A 19,489-nucleotide genomic window follows, 5' to 3' on the forward strand; every position below is an offset into this window, starting at 1 on the left:
ATCTCGGGAGCCTCAACCGGTACTGAGCTGTAAGCATTCCGTTGGAGCACTGGGTGTGGGGTTGCCAGCGGGTTCTTCAAAATGCTTACATCCATCTAGTATGTAGCATGTACACGTCAAAAGTTCTGTTTTTTGGTCAACTTTATTTAAACAACATAATACATTGACATCACTTTTTAAAAGTTTTGATGCGTCACATTCAAACATCCTTTCTTACAGGTCACAAATCTTACGAAATTATTTGACATTAGCACCAGATCTGTTACTTTGAGTGAATTACAATTGTAAAATGTGACTTTAAAACATACAAACACTAATGTACAACTCTCTCAAACACACATAAATAACCAATGTATACAAGTACTAAGACCAATTATAGCATAATTTGACTTCACATTGTTATTTATAAGAAATGTAATTTTTTTACAAAGTGTACTGCGTGGAAGTGTACTCATTGGTCTTAACCTATGGCTTAAAAAAACCCTTAATAACCCATCTTCCTTCACATGTAGAGTTGCAGCTGATGCCGGCTAAAGGAGAGCAGAGCTCGAGGGTCCAGGTGTTCAGGGGAAGTCCCCAGCCAGGTGCTGCAGGGTACCCCGGGAGAGACCCAGGTGGATAAGGTCCAGGTAGTGCAGAAACCTAAAGCATAAGAAAAAAGAATATCAATCAGTGTGCTGTGCATGTATTTAGGCTGCTTCTGCATCTGTTACACTTTAACATACATGATTGTAAAAAAGCAACACGCTTCCTTTACCTGGATTTGCTCATCAAACCACCTTGAATTGCTAAACGTGGGTTCCTTTTAGTCACCATACGGCATCCGAGATAAGCACTATACCACTTTTTGCACACAGGCAAACGTTCTTTACAGCTAAGGTCACGCAAACACATCTTAGTCCACAAATTAATTAATCGATTTTCAGTGACACTATCCAGAAGAGAAATTTTGGCTGAGCCAAATGCATATTTCTGAGGACAATGAGTAAGATTGTGACACGCTCCAGACACCAGCAGCTTGTTAAAGGGGGCTCACCTTCGTTTCACTTTTCCTTGTTCTTTAAGCTGCTCGGCTCTGCAGATGGTGCGCAGGGTAGGGAGGTATTCCAGGGAGAGCTCGGGTCTGCTGCCCAGCGTATTAAACACCCCCCGGGACAGTAGACTGGACCACACCTCCCTGCACTTCTGGAGCAGCCTGGAACACAGACACAACCAATAGTTTGGTGCAATTGGTAAGAAATATTGTCCATTTTTTATGCTTTGATATCAAAAATATATGAATTATATTTATAGGTGTGTTAAGAAGGCTGCCTCTATTTAGAAAATGTGATGAACTGTCATCGTATTCATTGTCATCACAAGTACAAAAAGTTATCCTGTAAGTGAAAGACCTGATCAGATTGAACATGTAAAGATGATGGAGAAAAAAGAAGAGCAACTCTTATAACAGTAAAACATGTCATCGATTAACACAGCAGAGAACACATGGACTCACTTTGGTTGGCAGGGAGGACGAGGAGTAAGGCTGAACCCTCTCTGATGGGAAGCCACTGGGAGGCTGAGCTCCAGCCCTGCCTGCTTCCCAAGCTCTCCTCCTCCCAGGGCCTGGGACTCTCCCTGGGCCTCCGTCAGACCGGCCAGGCACCTCTGGAAGCTCAGGGACTCCACGGCAGCCTGGATCTCCACGGCCCGCTCCGCTTCCCTGCCGCCGGGCCCAGGGTCCTCTAGCCGGGCTTCGTCCACCATGCCGTCCTTCACCTGCGCCAGGGGCTGTGCGACGCACGGGCCCCATCCTCGGCCTCCTCCATCGCCCCCCGTCGGTGAGCAAGCATCCATGAAGGACAGGTCGTCCAGGAAATCGGCGATGGCGGCGAGGCCGTGAGAGACGGGCCCGCTGACGGCTCTCTGCTGGGGAGTCAGAGGTTCTTTCCTCCACCTGTGGGGAGGCTGAAGGGGGTCCAGAGCCCCTGCTGCGCAGACCGCCTCCTCCTCGCACGGAGCAGTGACTGCAGGCTTGGCCTGAGAGAGGAAGTCATCCTCGGAGTCTGAGGGCAACGGGTCCTTCTTGGCCAGCCTCTTGTGCTTCCTCATCCTCTGCGACACTTTGGCAGGACGGGCGTCGGCCGGCTTCAGGGCCTTTGAGGGGAGCGTCGGTGCCTCAAAACGTTGCTGGGCAGAGGTGCCGGACAGGGCCTTTGGCCCGGGTCGGGGTTGGCTTGGCGTCACTGGGAGCTGGGTGACAGGCAGCGGGAGGAGGGTGTGCATGTTTGAGTAGAGCAGGTCTACCCTGCGGCGCCGGCAGTCCGCCACCAGCTCCCAGCAGGCCGCAGTCTCCTTCAGTGGACGCTGTGGAAAAAACACATGGGTTTGTTGGTTTGACAGTTTTGAAGTTTTGCTTTGAAAACCGAAATAAATATTTAATTTAACACCTTAAAGTTCAACTATAGGCGAGGGCCATACCCAAGGAAAATTAGCCAAGAAAAACGTGTACAGAAATCGGTCCTAAATGTGAGTGTGAATAAGGCTCATGGTAACACACACACACACACGTTTCAATAATTTAACAAACAGATCATTTCCAGCACAACCTTCAGACAGAATGAACAAATCTGAAATGCAGCATCTTAAAATGCTGTGCGGCTCTTTTTACTAAAGCTGTAACAAACAAAGAAAACCATAATATAAAGGATTTTCTCAGGTCAAATGTAAAATCCGATAAATTAATTTAAATAGATAAAAAATGAATAATGTAGTTTTAAATAATGAATGCGTAATAATCGTGTAACCGTCAAACCGGGTTTTTGCCTCAGACAATAATCGTACCATCAGTATCTATAATCGTTGCATCCCTATTCCCGACCATAACCTCATAAAGTATACTATAATTTGCATATAACTATCCACTTCTCTTATACACACTTAAATAAAATGTGGAAGATATTAGTTAAGACATTATATATTATTTTCAATTTGTCTCTCTTGCATCTATTACTACCCTGTACTTGCTGCTGTGGCCCATGTATTTCCCGCCTGGGATCAAGAAAGTACTGTCTCAGCTTACTTTGAGCAGGTCCTGGACACTGCCTTGGGGCTGGATGTTCACTAGGCCCAGCATGCTCTCAGCACAGCCCGTGTCCCACAGAGGGAGGTCCGGTAGGCCGCTGCCACCCGAGGATGACACACACGCTGGCTCCGTGATTTTCAGCTCTGTTTTGTAGCCGACACAGGAAAGTACACTAAATCAGGAAGACAGTTATGAACTTCAACAGATACTGAGTCAGACCTTGATTTCATATTTAGTCCTTGATCGTCGAGATAGTCATGGTATTAAAATGAATGCCGTTTCATTATATAAAAAAACCTTGATATTTCTTTGTGTAGGGTCAGATTTTTTTTTGTTTAAAGCAGTATAGAAAAACTCTACTAATAACCTGTACATACAAGGTCATCCTGACATTACGATAGCATCAAGTAGACATTTTATCATTTTGGTTTCCAAAATGATCGTGTCAGAACAATCAACCACAGAGCTCCCAGAGATGACTAACCAATGCCATCCAATTGATTTGATTGTTTGGCTCTGTGACGCCTCCCAGTGCTGCAAGTCCAGAACTGCAGCTGCAGCAGGCTCTGTCTGATGTCACAGTTATTGAGGCTGAGTAGGGTGGATACATCCTGGGCGTCTGTCCTCGTGTCCTCCGTCAGGCACAACAGACGTAGGTAGCTGCTCACGTTTACCTGCCAGCAAGCAGACAAAATTCATGTTTAGTAAAGAATTTTACAACCCATGTTTTGAGTTTCAAAATTATGTGGGCAGGATGGTCTTGTGGTGGTTAGAGTGTTAAGGCCCAAAGCACAGTGTCGGGAGGGATGCAAAATTAATATTCTTTAAATGTTGGCGTCCAAAATAGACTGGAGTACATTCTGTGTGTTTTGCCCTGTTAATAATGATTTGACTCAATTACAAATTTAAGGCAAATTCAGGCTGTGCACTTTGGCCTGCAAGATGACCAGCTGAAATATTCTTGGTTCGAACCACAATGGCTGGAGACTGCACAATCCGTATCTACCCATAATGGCATTCAATATCTGAATTCCCTGCATGTCACTTCACCCAAGAGTCCAGTAAATTACTAAATGCTATGAGGTTTGGAAGGCACACGTTCCTACTCTAAAAATGGAAGAGGAAAAACAGATGTAGCTCTATACAAATCGATGGCTCACCATAGAAGGCGTTGTGAAGTGAATCTCCTCCAAGTAGCCATCAAAAATGGTACTGAAGTGGGGATCTAAAAAGGTAGAGAGTTTAGTTAAACAAAAAAAATGCACAATCTTTCAAATATTAGAATATTTTAGGGTTTATTACATTCGACTAAAGGTCTGTATCCCATCAAGATTTTCCATTTTCTTAACCCTACCTAGCCCGAAAGCCAGCACTCAGTGTTGGGACAGCAGCCTAAAACACTGTACTAAAACATCTACTAACCACTGTGGGGACGACCACCTAAAACACTGTACTAAAACATCTACTAACCACTGTGGGGACGACCACCTAAAATACTGTACTAAAATATGTACTAATTATGTTTGTTACATAATATAAGGATAACTGGTTAGTAACGGAGTGACCCAAGCACAAAGGTGGAGTCATTGATATCCATTGTAACTCAGATTTAGTAGCACCGGAAAAATGTTACAGGTCACACTTAATAATAATGTACTAAGCCATATACTAACCACTGTGGGGACAGCGATCTAAATCAATGTACTAAACCATCTACTGACCGCTGGTAGTGAGGATGACTGGCCTCTTTGTGGTAGTCATAAACGTCTTGATGGTCGCCAGGAACCCATGGTCCTCGTCGAAGATAACGTCCACCTCCTCGAAGAGGATAAGCGAGGTGGCCGTCTTCTTGTTCTGCTCTTCACGGCTGCCAGAGGACCCCTTACCCCCGCCGTCGGCCCCCCTGGCTGCCAGGGGCATTTTCAACGGCTCCTTCATCTTACCGGGACCTTCAGCAGGCTTTATGGATTCATCTGGAGCCGCTTTGGAGGACAGAGTAAATGGTAATATAATCTGGTGTAATGTGTCCTTGTGTAAAGTTCAATTTGGTAGAGCCGTGGCATTAACACAGCCAGGGTTTTTGGTTCAATGCCTCACGGTGCACTGCCATCATGATTATGGTTTCAGGTCAGAGATGCCATTTGCTAGCAGCTATGTTCATGCTTAAAGAAGAATTGCATCTCACCAGTACGCTGAGCTGGCTTGTTGGTAACGGCCGACTCCTTGCTGCCTCTAGGGCGTCCCATTTTAAAGAAGCTGGCCAGGGCAGTAGGGGCCAGGGAACCCCGCTTTGCCCCCCGCGGGGACTGGGGTTGCTTACTGGGGGAGGAGATCACCCTGCGAGGAGACTTCACCTTCCCTATGAGGACGAGAGGTATCATCTCAATCAGATCCCAAACTATGATGATAGTATAAATAATTTAAAAGACACTAAACAAAGCATCGGTTTTTAATGATTATTACTATTTTATTCCTAATGTAAATGAGATAACTTGAGTATATTCATTTTTAACAATTAGATGAAAACAAAGCAAACATTTCCTGTGTTGGATTAATAGAGAACAACCTATCTTGTCTAATCAACCAGAGTCAATGGTGGCTGGCCTGACCAACTGTGGTTCTTACTGGGGGACGAGCCGGGCCGGGTGAATCCTGTGGGGAGGCTGGTGCTGTAGCTGTTGAAGTAGGTCGGCTTGTGGGCGTTGACCCCCTGGATGTCCACCTGGTGGGACTGAGTGGCCTCCTTTAGCTGGGACAGGATAAGCCTGCCACTCCGCTGGGACGATGAGTTCACCTCAAACACCTACCGGGAGGAGGACGAGGTCAGACCCTTTCAGGGCTGATTGCAGTGGTGCTAGTAACCCAGTGGTGGAGCAGTGCCACTAGTGGACGCATGTCTGGGAAAACTGCCGTTGCTGAGCTTACCTTGAAGCCCAACTCCTGCGCGCAGGCGTAGACGGCAGCAGTCTTGCCCACCCCGGTGGGTCCAGTGATCAGTAGAGTGTTGCACAGCATGTCCTCCAGGTCCTCGGAGGGGTCCTTGCAACAGCCCCAGTCCGAGTCTAGAGGACACCACAAAAGGACCACTGGCTGTTAACTCTTTGTGTTATAAATGCCACCAGATGTGAGGGTGTTTACGTCCTCTTGACAGTATTTTTTAATAGCTCATTTTTAAGTGTATATATTATATTTCCGTGAGTACAACACACAGCAGTACAACAATGTCATGTGGAGAGCAGTAAAAAAGGAGAAGGCTAAATGTCAGATAGAAGTAAAAAAACATTTAAACTGTGCTTCTCTCACCGTTGCTGCTCTCTTCTGGTCTTGAATCCTTTTGCTTTTTCCCCTCCTCACGGTCAGTACGTAGCTTCCACTCCTTCAGCCAGCTGGAGCACAGACAACAGAAGGCTTCACTTCAGAACCATGACAGTGGCAACCAAGCTTTGTGATTGGGGGACTCCATGACATAGAAGGGTATAATGACACAAGTAATTCTGAATAAAAGGATTAAAGTGTTTTCTTAATGCGAAAAGCTCCAATGCCAGTCTGTGATAAAGCATCTCTAGATTAAAGAAAGACAAGATCTACAGTCAAAAGGGAGCTTTCCTGTATATTTCACCACTGACAATGCTTGTCTGTTGTCTGTGCTTTAGTGACACAGTGGTACACAGAAGTAGGGTGGAAGTATAAGCTGAGGTAGAGCAGACAGAGAGAGCAGTAAGAGGTAGGGCAGTAGTAGGCAGGGCAGACAGAGAGAGCAGTAAGAGGTAGGGCAGTAGTAGGCAGGGCAGACAGAGAGAGCAGTAAGAGGTAGGGCAGTAGTAGGCAGGGCAGACAGAGAGAGCAGTAAGAGGTAGGGCAGTAGTAGGCAGGGCAGACAGAAAGAGCAGTAAGAGGTAGGGCAGTAGTAGGCAGGGCAGACAGAGAGAGCAGTAAGAGGTAGGGCAGTAGTAGGCAGGGCAGACAGAGAGAGCAGTAAGAGGTAGGGCAGTAGTAGGCAGGGCAGACAGAGGCAGCGCAATCAATCGACTGACCCATGCAGTTTCCTGACTGAGGCGGTGTTGCCGATGACGTCGCTGGAGTTCTGGGGTTGATACTTCTCAGTCCACAACAACTCCTCCTTCATTACATCTAGAAATGTTTAAAAAATTAATAATAATTAACAAACTTAACACTTAACATTTCTCTGCAAGCACTCTAATTTGTATCAGAATAGGATAATATCATTTATGTGTGCTGAACTTACACTAACGGTGGACTACAGCTATACATTTTCTTTTTCAATTTGGGATAGTGTAGACATTTTCTGTCCTCTTCATGAATACTGATGTGTCCACAACCAAAATCATTTATCATTTCGGGAAAAACATACAAAATCATGATCAAATAAGTGTGAAACGCTGCAAAACGTAATGAGATTCTGACAAAGGATTGCATTAATGTTCATTTCTGGTCAACCAATAAGAATGAGGCCGAGTCCATCAGTATCGTCAAGTCCCATCCCTCAATTTGGAGGAAAGATGGACCATCTCCTTCACCTTCCTTTCCGTCGCTGCCAGCCAGAGGAGAGTCGTCCAGCACCATCACAGAGCACTCCTGGGAAGGAGCCGGAGTAGAATCGGTCTCCAATGCACTTTGTGATTTCAGTTCCTGTTCCACCTCCTGCAGCTTGCATCTCTGGGCGTGGCCACCCCTGCCACGACCACCTCTCTTCGGGTGCTCAGGCTTTGGCATGGGAATGGCGTGTTGCTCTTCTTCCTCTGTGCGGACGGACCTCTGTTTCTTCGCCTGTTTCCCAGAGGTTTCCACTTCAGTCACCCTCTTCCTCTTCCTCTTCCCCAACGGTACTGCTAAATATCCTGGCATGGTTCCTGAAACGGCACACAAAAACATTTCACTTTTTGTGTTGCATTAATGTTTTTGCTTGTGACCACTTATGGACCATGTTCTTTAGTCGAGTTTCAAGTATAGAAATAGTATTATGGTTGTATGATCGTAGTAAAGGACAGAGAAATGGCAGACATATGCAAATATTTAATGTTACATCAAAAAACACATTGCATAACCCTAACACAAGGGGTCTGAAGGGTATGCATAATCGTTCCGAAAATCTTCAGTATGGTCTTATTCTCCTTTTGCATGAATTACTGCATCAATGAGGAGTGGCAAAGAGTTGATCAGCCTTTGGCCCTGCTGAGATGTTATGGAAGCCCAGGTTTCTTCGATAGCGGCCTTCAGCTCATCTCCATTGTTGGGTGTCGTGTCTCTCATCTTCCTCTTGACAAAACCTATAATATACATTTGCTATGGGGTTCAGATCAGGCGAGTTTGCTGGCCAATCAAGCACAGTAATCCCATGGTCAGTAAACCTTGTAAGCTTGCCAGTAGAAGCAGGCATGAGGTCCTCTAAAACGTCCTGGTAGACAGCTGCGTTGAATTTGGACTTGATAAAACACAGTGGACCAACACCAGGAAATGACATGCCTCCCCAAATCACTGACTGAAAATGTCACACTGAACTTCAAGCAACTTGGATTCTGTGCCTCTCAATTCTTCATCCAGACTCTTGTAAACTTGATTTCCAAATTAAATGGGCGACAGACCACTGAGCGACAGACCAGTACTCTTACCCATGTTATGACGTCTCTGGTTCAGGAGTGGCTTGAAACAAGGAATGAGACAGTTGTAGTAGGCCATGTCTCTGCGTGGGGCTCTTGGTGCACTGACTCCTGCCCCAGTCCATTCCTTGTGAAGCTCCCACCCATTTTTGAATGGACTTGGCTTGACAAACCTCTCGGGGCAGCAGTTATCCCTGTTGCTTGTGCACCTTTTTCTACCAAAATGTCTCCTTCAACTCAACTTTCTAAGAATATGCATGGATAAGGCTCTCTGTGAACAGTCAGCTTCTTTAACGGGGATCTTTTGGTTCTTAGCCTGCTTGTGGAGGGTGTCAATTACTGTCTTCTGCACAACTGTCAAGTCAGCAAGCTTCCCAATGATTGTGATGCCTACTGAATCAGACTGAGAGACCATTGAAAGGCTCAGGAAACCTTTCTAGGTATTTTGAGTTAATTATTGATTGGAGTTTAACACTTTGAGTGTACATTATTGAACTTTTCCATAATCATATTTTCTGAGATACAGGATTTAGGGTTTTCATGAGCTGTAAGCACTAATTATCAAGATGAATACAAATAAAGCCTTTAAAATTTTCCCTTTGGGTGTATTGAATCTATATTCTGTGTGAGTTTTACTTTCTAAATGGAATTTTGAAATTAATTAACTTCTCCACAATTTATTGAGATGCGCCTGTATGCATCACAATAAATATGGGCAAGTAAACATTGGCTTTTAGTGTCAACCGCTATCGAGATTAATGATCAATGCATATTTAACATAGAGGTTGATAAATATATTTTTTAAAAAAAAACATAAAAAAACCCTACAACCAGGTTGTCAAGGAGGCTGAATACCAACCGGCAGCGATCACTGACCGAAATCATCAAGAGTATACAAACGCGATTCAAAAGGGCGCAGCAAAGGCAATAAGTAAGCAGAGTTTATAGGGAAAGATATGATGCCCCTCAACCAGTGAACGAGGCCAGGTTTAAGGCTTTGGTAAAGAAACTGTACAGCATGACATCCCGCACATATTTTGGCCAGACTGCTAAAGCTATTGCAGGCTGGAGCGAATAACAGGAGAGTTTTTCGCTACTGCCCCAGACATGTGGTCAAGTCGCACATGTATACATATTACATGTTTATTCCAACGACTTTGAGTCATCTACATATTTTTAGATTGGTAGAGGCACCTATGTTTTATATTTCTGCACTTTAGTTTGTGTGATTTGTTACTGTAACAGACAGGAGATTAGTAAGATTCATATTTATTTCAATTTTATAATTTAATAGTTAAATAAATATTTTATAATATAAATTCAATTAATCTAATTTCATGTAGGCCTAGCCTACAACATCAACACGTAGGCCTGGCCAACAGGAAAGAGCCACTTATAAGTTGGCTGTATCCAAAGTTGTGTTGGTCATACTAATAATGTATTGCTTGTTTAGTGAGTAATACAAAAGATAGGGAACTTTAAAAAGAAAAATCTCAATATTGGTGTAAAAAATTGCAATTCAATTATTTTCAATCGTTCAGACACTATGGATGATGGATAGTAAGGATGATCAGTAAGAACACTGTGGTGAGAAACATAAAAAGGGTGTACCGCCATTTCCTACAACTTGTACACCGTCCATGGAGACTATGATAAACAACCACAAATGGTTAGAGCCGTAAAGAATCTACCTTGGTGCAAATAAAAGTAGGTTTCCTTTTCACAAAACGTCATTCAACTCAATCAATTTTTATTTTATTGTTGTGAAAAAAAAAAAAAGATGGCAATTTGAATGTGAAGCAGTTCAAAAACAATTATTTTCTACAGTTTATCTTCTAAATTAATTCTATTAATTAATGGGTATTCAATTTATTATAATTTTTTATTTATTTGAGAATAATATTTTTTATTTACTTTTCAGTCAATGGTAAATTTTTATGAGTACATTGCAGCAGTATTGACATACCTATTTCTATTTACGAAGGAAAGACCCATAGTTTGTTCAGTAAACCACTGAAATAATAAAAACGTTTATTTTCATCAAACTAAAATTATCACTTTCTGTTATGTGTTGATCATTCATCTTGATAGCGGTCGATGCTAAAAGCCAATGTTCACTTGCACTGCGGTATGTGAATAAACAGTAAACCCCCAAATTTTTTTGTTTCCAATTTAGTTTTGTTTTTTATCTTTTAACCCTGCTGTACAAACCAGGATTTTTGTGTACCCCAAATGAACACTATTACTATTATTGCTTACTAACTCCCCCTCCAGAGAACACATTACTCCCATCCTCCGTCAACTTCATTGGCTTCCAATAAAACAACGCATCAATTTCAAGATTCTCCTCACCACCTACAAAGCGCTAAACAACTTTGCACCCTCGTACATAACAGATCTCCTCCATCGCCACTCCCCCACTCGCCGCCTACGCTCTGTTGATGCCAACCTTCTCACCTCCATCACCAAGACCAAGTATCGCACCCTGGGGGACAGAGCCTTCCCCATCGCTGCCCCTACCCTCTGGAACTCCCTCCCTCTGGCCATCCGAAACTCTGACACACTCTGTTAGTCAACTTAGTCAACTTAAAACCACTACACACTAATCACTTCAGGACCACCTACAACATTTGACAAATGTTTGCCATCCTCCACCATTACACTCTCTCCCGCTCTCTTAATGTGTTGCCTATTGTTGTGGGGTTGTTTTATTATTCTTTTTTTTTTTTTTCCCCTTGTTTGATTGTCTGTATGTATTCCTTTCTTATTTGTAAAGCGTCTTTGAGTATTTAGAAAAGTGCTATAAAAAAACGGATCAATTATTATTATTATTATTAAACAGTAGTAGTGTTTTTTTCCATCACATGCATACATGAGACATGTTTTCTATTAAGAAAGAACCAAGAAGAGAACCATTAGGAATAATGTACATCGATGCTGCTCTAGTCTAGTATTTCCACTTCCATTTTATTACATTTTTCTATTGTTCCAAGAGTCTGTCTTTTTATAACGTAAAGCGCTTTGCAACACATTTCAAAAGGTGCTTTATGATTGGTATTATATACTGACCCGTGGCAGTGGTCTGCTGGAGATGATGGTCTCGTCTCTTGAGGAAGTGTGTGAGGAACCTCTGGGCGGGGAAGGAGGGATTGGAGGAGATGATCTCCTCCATGAGGAGCTGGCGGACCTGGTCAGAGAGCTGTGGCCTCTGGCCAATACCCTATGGGAAGGATGAGGGCCATTAGCTTCATAAATTGTAAAACACACTTACAAATTGTATTTTATTATGTTTATCAGAATGACTGCATGTATTCCTATGTATATCCCATTTAAAAACAAGATGCATAAAATGTGCTGCACAAATAAACTGAATTTGCAAATGGCAAATGGACTGCCTTCATTCACCACTATCAAAAAATAGTCAAGGGACCCAGAAATTAATGACACTCCTAAACTATATCCATATCTAGATTATTTCAGTGTCAAGTGCAATGTATAAGCAATACACTAGATTCAGAGAAGCCTTCTGAGCTTAATAATTAATACTTTCATCAATACAATTGATTGTCGCGCAAGATTCCTACTGCAGTTTGTCACATCTCACGCACCTCTGAATTTTCAGAGGAGAGTGCGAGTAGGGCATTACGGCCATGGAGACTAGTGATGCACCGATACAATTACTCAGACCGAATACTGTGCTCATGTACTCTTCAAACTTCTCAGATACGAGGCTTCCGGGTTAGACGATGTAGTGAGCAGACGCGCGAGGACAGGCTCCAGACTAATTTACATTATTTACCTTCAATACGGTCCCGTTTCACTTTTTGCCTCACAACAAGCTGCTGAATGCACATTAGAAAACTAATAAGTAAGAAATGCCACCAAAACGTTGCAAAAAACAGCTATTCAGGGTAACATAATTTATGCTAATTTGCAACCAGCACAACTAGCCAGCATGGTCACGAGCGCAAGCTCTGCTTCAGACAACACTCAACCTGTTTCCGAAGATAACAAGCCTGCTACGGTCCAACAACTCTCAGCCATGCTTGCAAACCAACAAGCTAGTATGAAGTATGATATGGCGAAGCTGATACAAACACATCTCAGTCATTGAAAGCTCCCGTTGACACACTGCGAGGGGAAGTGAACTCATTTAATAAACTAACCAAAACAGAAAAGAGTGGCAAATACTTTGAAAACATTCATTTCGGCTGAGGGAACGGTAAAATCCCTGGGATCCCAAAGTGAACACCTCCTAGACAAGGATTCATATGAAAAAATCTTGAATTCATCACCAAAGTTTAAAGGGTGTATCTCAAGAATATATATAATTATTAATTCATCTGCTGAGACTAATATTGTCAAGATTAAGGGAGATTGGGAAAGAGAGTTAGGAGTGAGTTTATCAGAATCAAGCTTTAATTAGAGTAAATAAGAGTTCATCATGTTCATGATACAGCATAATACAGTTTAAGGTACTGCATCGCTTACACTACTGTAATTCAAAACTCCCAAAGATCTACCCAAATGTACGAGATAGCTGCAATTGATATAATAATTCATCTGCAGATCTTACGCACATATTTTGGTCCAGCCCACAACTGGTAGATTACTGGAATGCCGTATTTAAATTCCTCTCAGAATCCCTCAACTGAAACCTTCAACCCAATGCCTTTATGTGTATAATAAGGCATGCAAACGCTGATTTCATCTCCCCCCCTAACCAGCTGGGCGACGTTAGAGTTGAAAACTTCCACCTGTCAAATTTAGTTTGAATTGGAGCCCAATTATACAACACTTTGACAAATCTCTCGGCAGACTTATAGCCAAGTTGTGCTGAAACCTTTTTCAACCAACCGTCCTCTCCTTTTTCATTTATTATGATAAATAATCTATTTGGATTTTATTCCTAAAATTATTGTTGATTATTATTTATTAACTGACATGTCCTCCTGCACTTTATTGCTTTGTTTGTGTTCAGTACTTGAATCACCCTTTTTCATCTGAGGAAGTGTGTCTATTCAACATGTAGGAGTGTTTTTGGGGTATAAAATAAAAAAAAATCATTTCTATTCTGTACGTATTACATTTACATTGTATTATATACATTGTATTGTACTTTTCATTCTCAGAATAAAAACGTGCTAAAAACACTTCTTCCATACAATCACCCGATACCATTTTATGCTATGTAACGTAATATTGAAGAGCCCAACCCAATGTTTTTTGAACATGCTAATTTGTCCTGTATGATTGTCAACATTATTACTGCTACTGAAATAAATCCCCAATTTAGAGAAAAAAGGGGCACCGGTGGCGTGTTTTTTGTCAACGTGTGAAGCTCTGTCTGGGCAGCAGTTGACTGTGGCGTCGAGCAAAAGTGGAGCTTTTCGTAAACTTATTGTATATTGCTATGGTGTGTGAGGATGGTGCTCATTGTGGGACTAGCTCGTAGTGGCTGTAATTCTGCACAAAGGCTGAATTTATTGAACGTCTTCAAATACTGTATTAGGGGCCCACTAACACCTATATAAAAGCATCCATAAAGTAGCATGCCATGGGACCTTTAAACGGTTAGTTAGCGGCTAATGGGTGTCGGTCTAGCAGAGCAAGATTTGCCTGGTCTGAACAAAAATGTATTTAATACCCTCCTCCGAAGGTTGGGCTTCCCCGGACACATATAGTACAATGCTACGCTGTGTGACGCATTTCAAATACAACGTCTCTCATTATAACTCTCATACACAACTGTAATAAAGAATTATCACAAAGTCGCTGTGGGTCATAACCATGGCAATGACACCCCACCCTTTCCTAGTGGGGGGAGTGTTTTTTTAAACTTTTACTATGAATGAAAGTCAACCTACCCAATCACATACGGTTCTTGGGGCCGATGCAGTTGTAAGCTGTAGGGGTCCTTCATGCGATGGGATGGGGCTGGACGGCAGACACCAGCTGTCCTTCACAGAATGCAGGAAGGAGGACGCAGGCCAAGGTAAAATCGATAGAGGACAATCTGTATAAACACACAACATACAGTCATGCATAAAGCTGGCTGGTGTATTAAACAACGACATTGAGCTATTGCTATACTATTTTCACCTTCCTTAGTGACATCTTACTTATTCCCCTCCAATGAATGTAAGCGCTACGGATATAGATAAAGCTAGATATCGATGTCTATAGGTTGACAACGACGCAAGCTCTACTGAACAAGCAAATTCTTTTTTTAAGAGGCAGGTGGGGTCAGGTAGGGTCAGTGAGGAATTCAGGAGCCCTGGTGAGAAGGAGAGGCTGTACCCCGAGGAGTCTGCAGCACGTGCACCACAGGATGGAAGGAGGAGCAGGAGAGGGAGTAGGCCTCCATGGTAGCCTCTGTCTTGACAATCAGCTTCTTGAAGGAGTCTGGCAGGCCACTCTTCAGGAACTGGCGACGGGCACGGGACGCCTCGTCGCCCAGGGAGATCTCCGAGCCATCTTGGCTGCCCTCGTCAAATATGGACCCAACTGCAGACGGCCTTCCCAACTTCCTGTCCTGGAAAAGAGGGGCCACTTTGGAGTCTGAAAGAAAAAAATAAGTCACGTTTAAATTCACTCCATTGGGAAGGTGTCCAGTCAAGCCTGCATTGGCGCCATTTATAATGTTAAACGGCACTGTCCACTTTTTTTTTATTATCTGTCGAGACCTACGTTTATGGATTTATGATGTTGAAACTTCCTCCCACTTTAACATAATGCCGTACGTTCCATTGTGGACCGTCTAATTCCTGTTGTGGTCTGATTATGTTGGCCATGGGTCGGTCAACAAACAAGAAGAGACAAACCTTGAGCTGTAGCTTTCCCCAGAACATCATTCAGGCTGCGTAGCCTTTGTTTGGACTTTTTCTTGGGTGGCCTTTCAGAAACACTTTGAGTCGCCTGGGCATCCTCGATGTATACGAGTGAATCCTAACAAAACACACACCTCACATTATCCAAACAGCTCAATCACGCACGCAAAATAATACAAAATCAAAGCACTGTCTGAAAGTGTAGTGTGGAGATGGAATGGTGATGCAAAACACATCTGTATTAACATTAAGAAATAAACATCTGCATTTTACACTGAACCATCGCCCGGCGATACAGATAGACGGTACCTTATCTTCAACATAGACCTTGCTGGTGATGGCCTGAGACCTGGAGGAGCGCCGTACAGAGGTATTTTCTTCAGCCAGCATTGCCGTCTTCTTGCTCTGCCTCTTGATTACCTTGGCCCTCTCCACCAACCTCTTGGCCCGCGTCTTCTTCTTGGATGCAACTGGTGTCTAGATGAGATGAATGCAATCATGGTCTGTTAGCTTGCTTGGGAATGTGTCTATGATATGGTGTTACTACATGAATGTATGAAAATTTAAACCAACCTTAGATGCAAGAGGACTGTTTATTTCCAAATCAGTTGGACCCTTTGATGAGATCCTTTGAATTCTGGTAAATTTGATCCTAATAATGCAAAGAACCATATATACATTTACAAAAAACATCTGTTACAGCCTGGATGACCTTATGAATTCCATATTTTACAATTCCAACAACATGGAATGATTAGCAAATAAAAATACCTGATCGGGCTTCCTCTCTTGTCAGGCGGACAAATCAAATGTGCCTTATACATGTGCTTGGACCTATGGCGTGACTTCGATGTGGACATCTGAAGGGGGCAGTCCTGTGGCAGGTCCACCATATGTCCCTTGATCTTATGCCTGGAGGCCCGGACATGCGCTGCCCCCTCTGCCTCGGCTGCCTGCCTGGGTAAAGCTTCTCTTTTGGACCTCCTGACTGGCAGCATGGAGGCATCGCAAGCACCAGCAGCTGTGGTGGTGGCTTCAGTGCTTTCGAGTGCAGCTTCAGGTCCCTCCTCTGTTGTGATGAGTGATGAGGGGGTCACCTCCTTCTTCTTAGAGGCCTTTCTATTTCGCTTCACCGCCGTTTTCTTCTTGGCCAGGGTGTTCTCCTTTACGGCTGCTAGGGCATCTGAAGGGGTGCCTGGCTGCTCCACCGTGGCCTCCTCCTCCGCCTCCTCTGCAGCCGTCTCAGTGGGCTGCTTCTGCTTGACCTGGATCTTGCCTGGCTTGGCCCTGTCAGGGCCTGGTCGCTTGAAGGCAGCCATGAACTGCTTACGCTCCGCCTGACTGCATTTAGGTGTGGAGACGCTCTCCACCACAGCGAGCTCTAGGTCTGCCTCTTGCAGAACCACGTTCGATTTCCGCTTCGGAGGCAAAGTAGTAGGAGAAGGAGGAGGGAAGTGCTCTGTGGGTGCTGGGGGGGACAAACTGAAATCAGCTTCTTTTTTTTTGGTGAAGATGGAGGCCAATCTCTTGGCAGATTTCACCGGCTCAATTAAGACAGCGTGCACTTCCGCTTGAAAGGTGAGGGTCCGGGGAGAGATGTTCTGATGACTGGTCTCTGTATTTCCCTTTGTGCGGGCAACTTCCAACTGGCCTCCGGTATCCATCTCCTCTACCTCCGACATGGCCTCCCCTTTATCCCCCACTTCCTCTGCTCCGTCCCCCTGGTTCTGACTTTGTAGGAAGTCCTCAAAGGAGACTGTGACAGTTCTGTCCTTAAGGCGAGAGTATTCGTCCACGTTGACCTCCATACTCACATCAACCAGGGACTGATCAGCCTCTTTTGCCGCGGGCCCAGCTGGTGGCGGCTTCTCCTCCTTGGTCTTCTTTTTCCTGGGATTCCCCACAGGATATCTTTGCGGCTTCGCCTTATCTTTCAGAGACACTAGTGGTGGCAGGCCATTTATATCTTTAGACTTGGTCTTTCCAGGTTTCCCACTTTTGAAGCAACCATTGTGACTTCCGTCTTTCTGAGTCAGGCCATCGCTTAAAGTGTCAGCTCCGTCTGAGACCTTGTCAACTGTCAAACTCTCATCACAGGGCTGGTCGAGAAGACCTCCGATATCACTGTGCAGCATGGAGGGGGAGGCGCAACCTCTGACCAGTTCCCCCATTGTCTCACTGCTCTCATCGACTGAACTGTTGACGGCCTCATTTTTCTGGAGCTTCCTGGCAACTTTGCTTCTACGTTTTGTCTGTCTCTGGGAAGGTTTTCCAGGAAGCTGGGTGACTCCCGCTTGCTTCTCTATGGACTGTAGCCTTCGACAGCTCTCCTTGGACTGCTCCAGGGGGCAGCACGTCTCCTTGGACGAGGACGGAGGTTTACGACTGAAGTAGTCCATTATGTTACTCGATCGAGGAGGAGAGCACTGCTTGTCCGCGGTCTTGGGAAGAGGGGGGAAGTAGTTTGTGATTGTCTTTGCACCAGGGCTATCACCATCTTTGTTGGGTTTCTTACGCTGCAGTCATAGGTTTGGGAGAAAAAAATAGTTTTAGAATTCAGCAACAGTCTACGTGTGTGAACAACGTTAAGTACGAAAATTATTGATAAATGTTTTTTAAAAGATACCCGAATCTCAAAGTCCTCAATAACAGCCGCCATTGCCACAACCCCAGCCATTGTTTTTCGAGTACCTATAGAGATAAAGAGGTTGTTAAATGAGTCAACAAAGAATCACGGTCAATGGTCTTAGATGAGATAGTAACTATAGGACTTACTATTAAGTTAGTCGTATTCGAAATGGAACAACTATTGTTGGTAATGATATATTCCTAATTGGCATGATTATATTCGATGTAAACAATATTATTGACTTGAATCTTATGCAACAAGTACATTTACAATATGACAATCCATGGTCTTGACAATTCAGAGGCAGTTTTATAGACTATCCATAGATAAACAAATGAGCGCAAGAGAAACACAGCTAAAATACAAAGACGACCTTACCCAGTCGGAAAGCTGTGGCTTCGTTGCAGCTTCGGTCCCTTTATTTATGTTTCCTTATTTCTGGAAAAAAACGATAATATCGAAGCCCATTGTTTTGCGATATCGGACTTCTAATCCAGTAAGAAAAAGAATCCGAGGAGTTAGCGTAGTCATCACTAGCTAGGCGTCGCTCTCAAAGCAGCTGACTTACTCAACACTTCAATATACAGAACGGTGTAAAGATTATCCGAACAGAACATACCGGCGTAAAATATAAAGTACAAAAGTTAAATTCGTAACACATATATCAAATCTTGCCAATAGCTAACATCAAAATAATACTTGCTTGACTACGTTTGTTATTTCGCGCCGGACTAGTCTGACTGGCCAGGCACAAACCGCGCCAAATATACGTAACCTTTGACTCTTAACATTCTGACCAATCACAGAGACGGGAAACGCCCAAAACAAAAATGGATTCCGCCAAGTAAAGTAAACACTTGCGCCCCTGTCGGTTATGTTTTTCACTCATGTTTCATTAGCTTTTTCATTCGCATTGAGTATTGTGTTTGGCACAATTGAACCTAATGTCAGCAAATCTGTATTTTCAACACAGAATTCTGTTTTTTCCACACATACTGTGAATTTCTTTTTTAAAGTTTGAAACAAATGACATACAGGATATTGTGTTACAAATTACATTTTCCTTCGGCATAGAAGCATAAGAAGAAAGTCACTTGGGAGGGTGAAAAAAAAGTTAACACAATTTTTTAAATTCATTAATTCATTAATTTATTTAAAAACATCTCAATAGTACTCTACCAACTCCAAAGGCACAAGCATACTTAGAGCTTAGACCAAATTCATAAAACACTTCCACTAATTGTCTTTCTTCCTCTATTTTTTATCAGTATTTTCTTGTACAAGTTCTATAAAAAAAAGTGTCAGGTTTTCTTATGGAGTTGAGAATGGCCAGCGATATGTATTAAGC

At 43.4% G+C, this 19,489-nt stretch overlaps 1 protein-coding gene across 1 annotated transcript; it reads right to left on the reverse strand.

The window, feature by feature from the left end:
• Positions 1-210: 210 nt before the first annotated feature.
• Positions 211-18,876, reverse strand: atad5a (ATPase family AAA domain containing 5a). The gene is made up of 22 exons (XM_079746552.1): positions 18,520-18,876; positions 18,139-18,203; positions 16,284-18,028; positions 16,086-16,164; positions 15,822-15,989; positions 15,507-15,630; positions 14,983-15,243; positions 14,550-14,698; positions 11,752-11,902; positions 7,603-7,935; positions 7,099-7,195; positions 6,368-6,450; positions 5,990-6,126; positions 5,690-5,867; positions 5,250-5,423; positions 4,786-5,046; positions 4,225-4,289; positions 3,549-3,738; positions 3,062-3,207; positions 1,496-2,346; positions 1,037-1,195; positions 211-642 (listed from the first exon to the last, which is right to left on the reverse strand). The coding sequence occupies exons 2-22, from the start codon at positions 18,187-18,189 to the stop codon at positions 564-566; spliced, it is 5,481 nt and encodes a 1,826-aa protein (XP_079602678.1). The 5' UTR covers positions 18,190-18,203; positions 18,520-18,876; the 3' UTR covers positions 211-563.
• Between the last annotated feature and the right edge of the window lie 613 nt (positions 18,877-19,489).

Source organism: Pollachius pollachius (assembly GCF_949987615.1).
Source record: "Pollachius pollachius genome assembly, chromosome: 11".
NCBI lineage: Eukaryota > Metazoa > Chordata > Actinopteri > Gadiformes > Gadidae > Pollachius > Pollachius pollachius.

What these genes read in the sequence shown, in the direction of transcription:
- atad5a (XM_079746552.1), bottom strand. Translation starts at nt 18,189, where the DNA reads ATGGCTGGGGTTGTGGCAATGGCGGCTGTTATTGAGGACTTTGAGATT. An exon ending in GGGGAAAGCTACAGCTCAAG is followed by an intron (nt 15,244 to 15,506) that starts GTTTGTCTCTTC and finishes TTTTTCTTTCAG; the next exon opens with ACTCCAAAGTGGCCCCTCTT. An exon ending in CCGGCCCGGCTCGTCCCCCA is followed by an intron (nt 5,424 to 5,689) that starts GTAAGAACCACA and finishes TCGTCCTCATAG; the next exon opens with GGAAGGTGAAGTCTCCTCGC.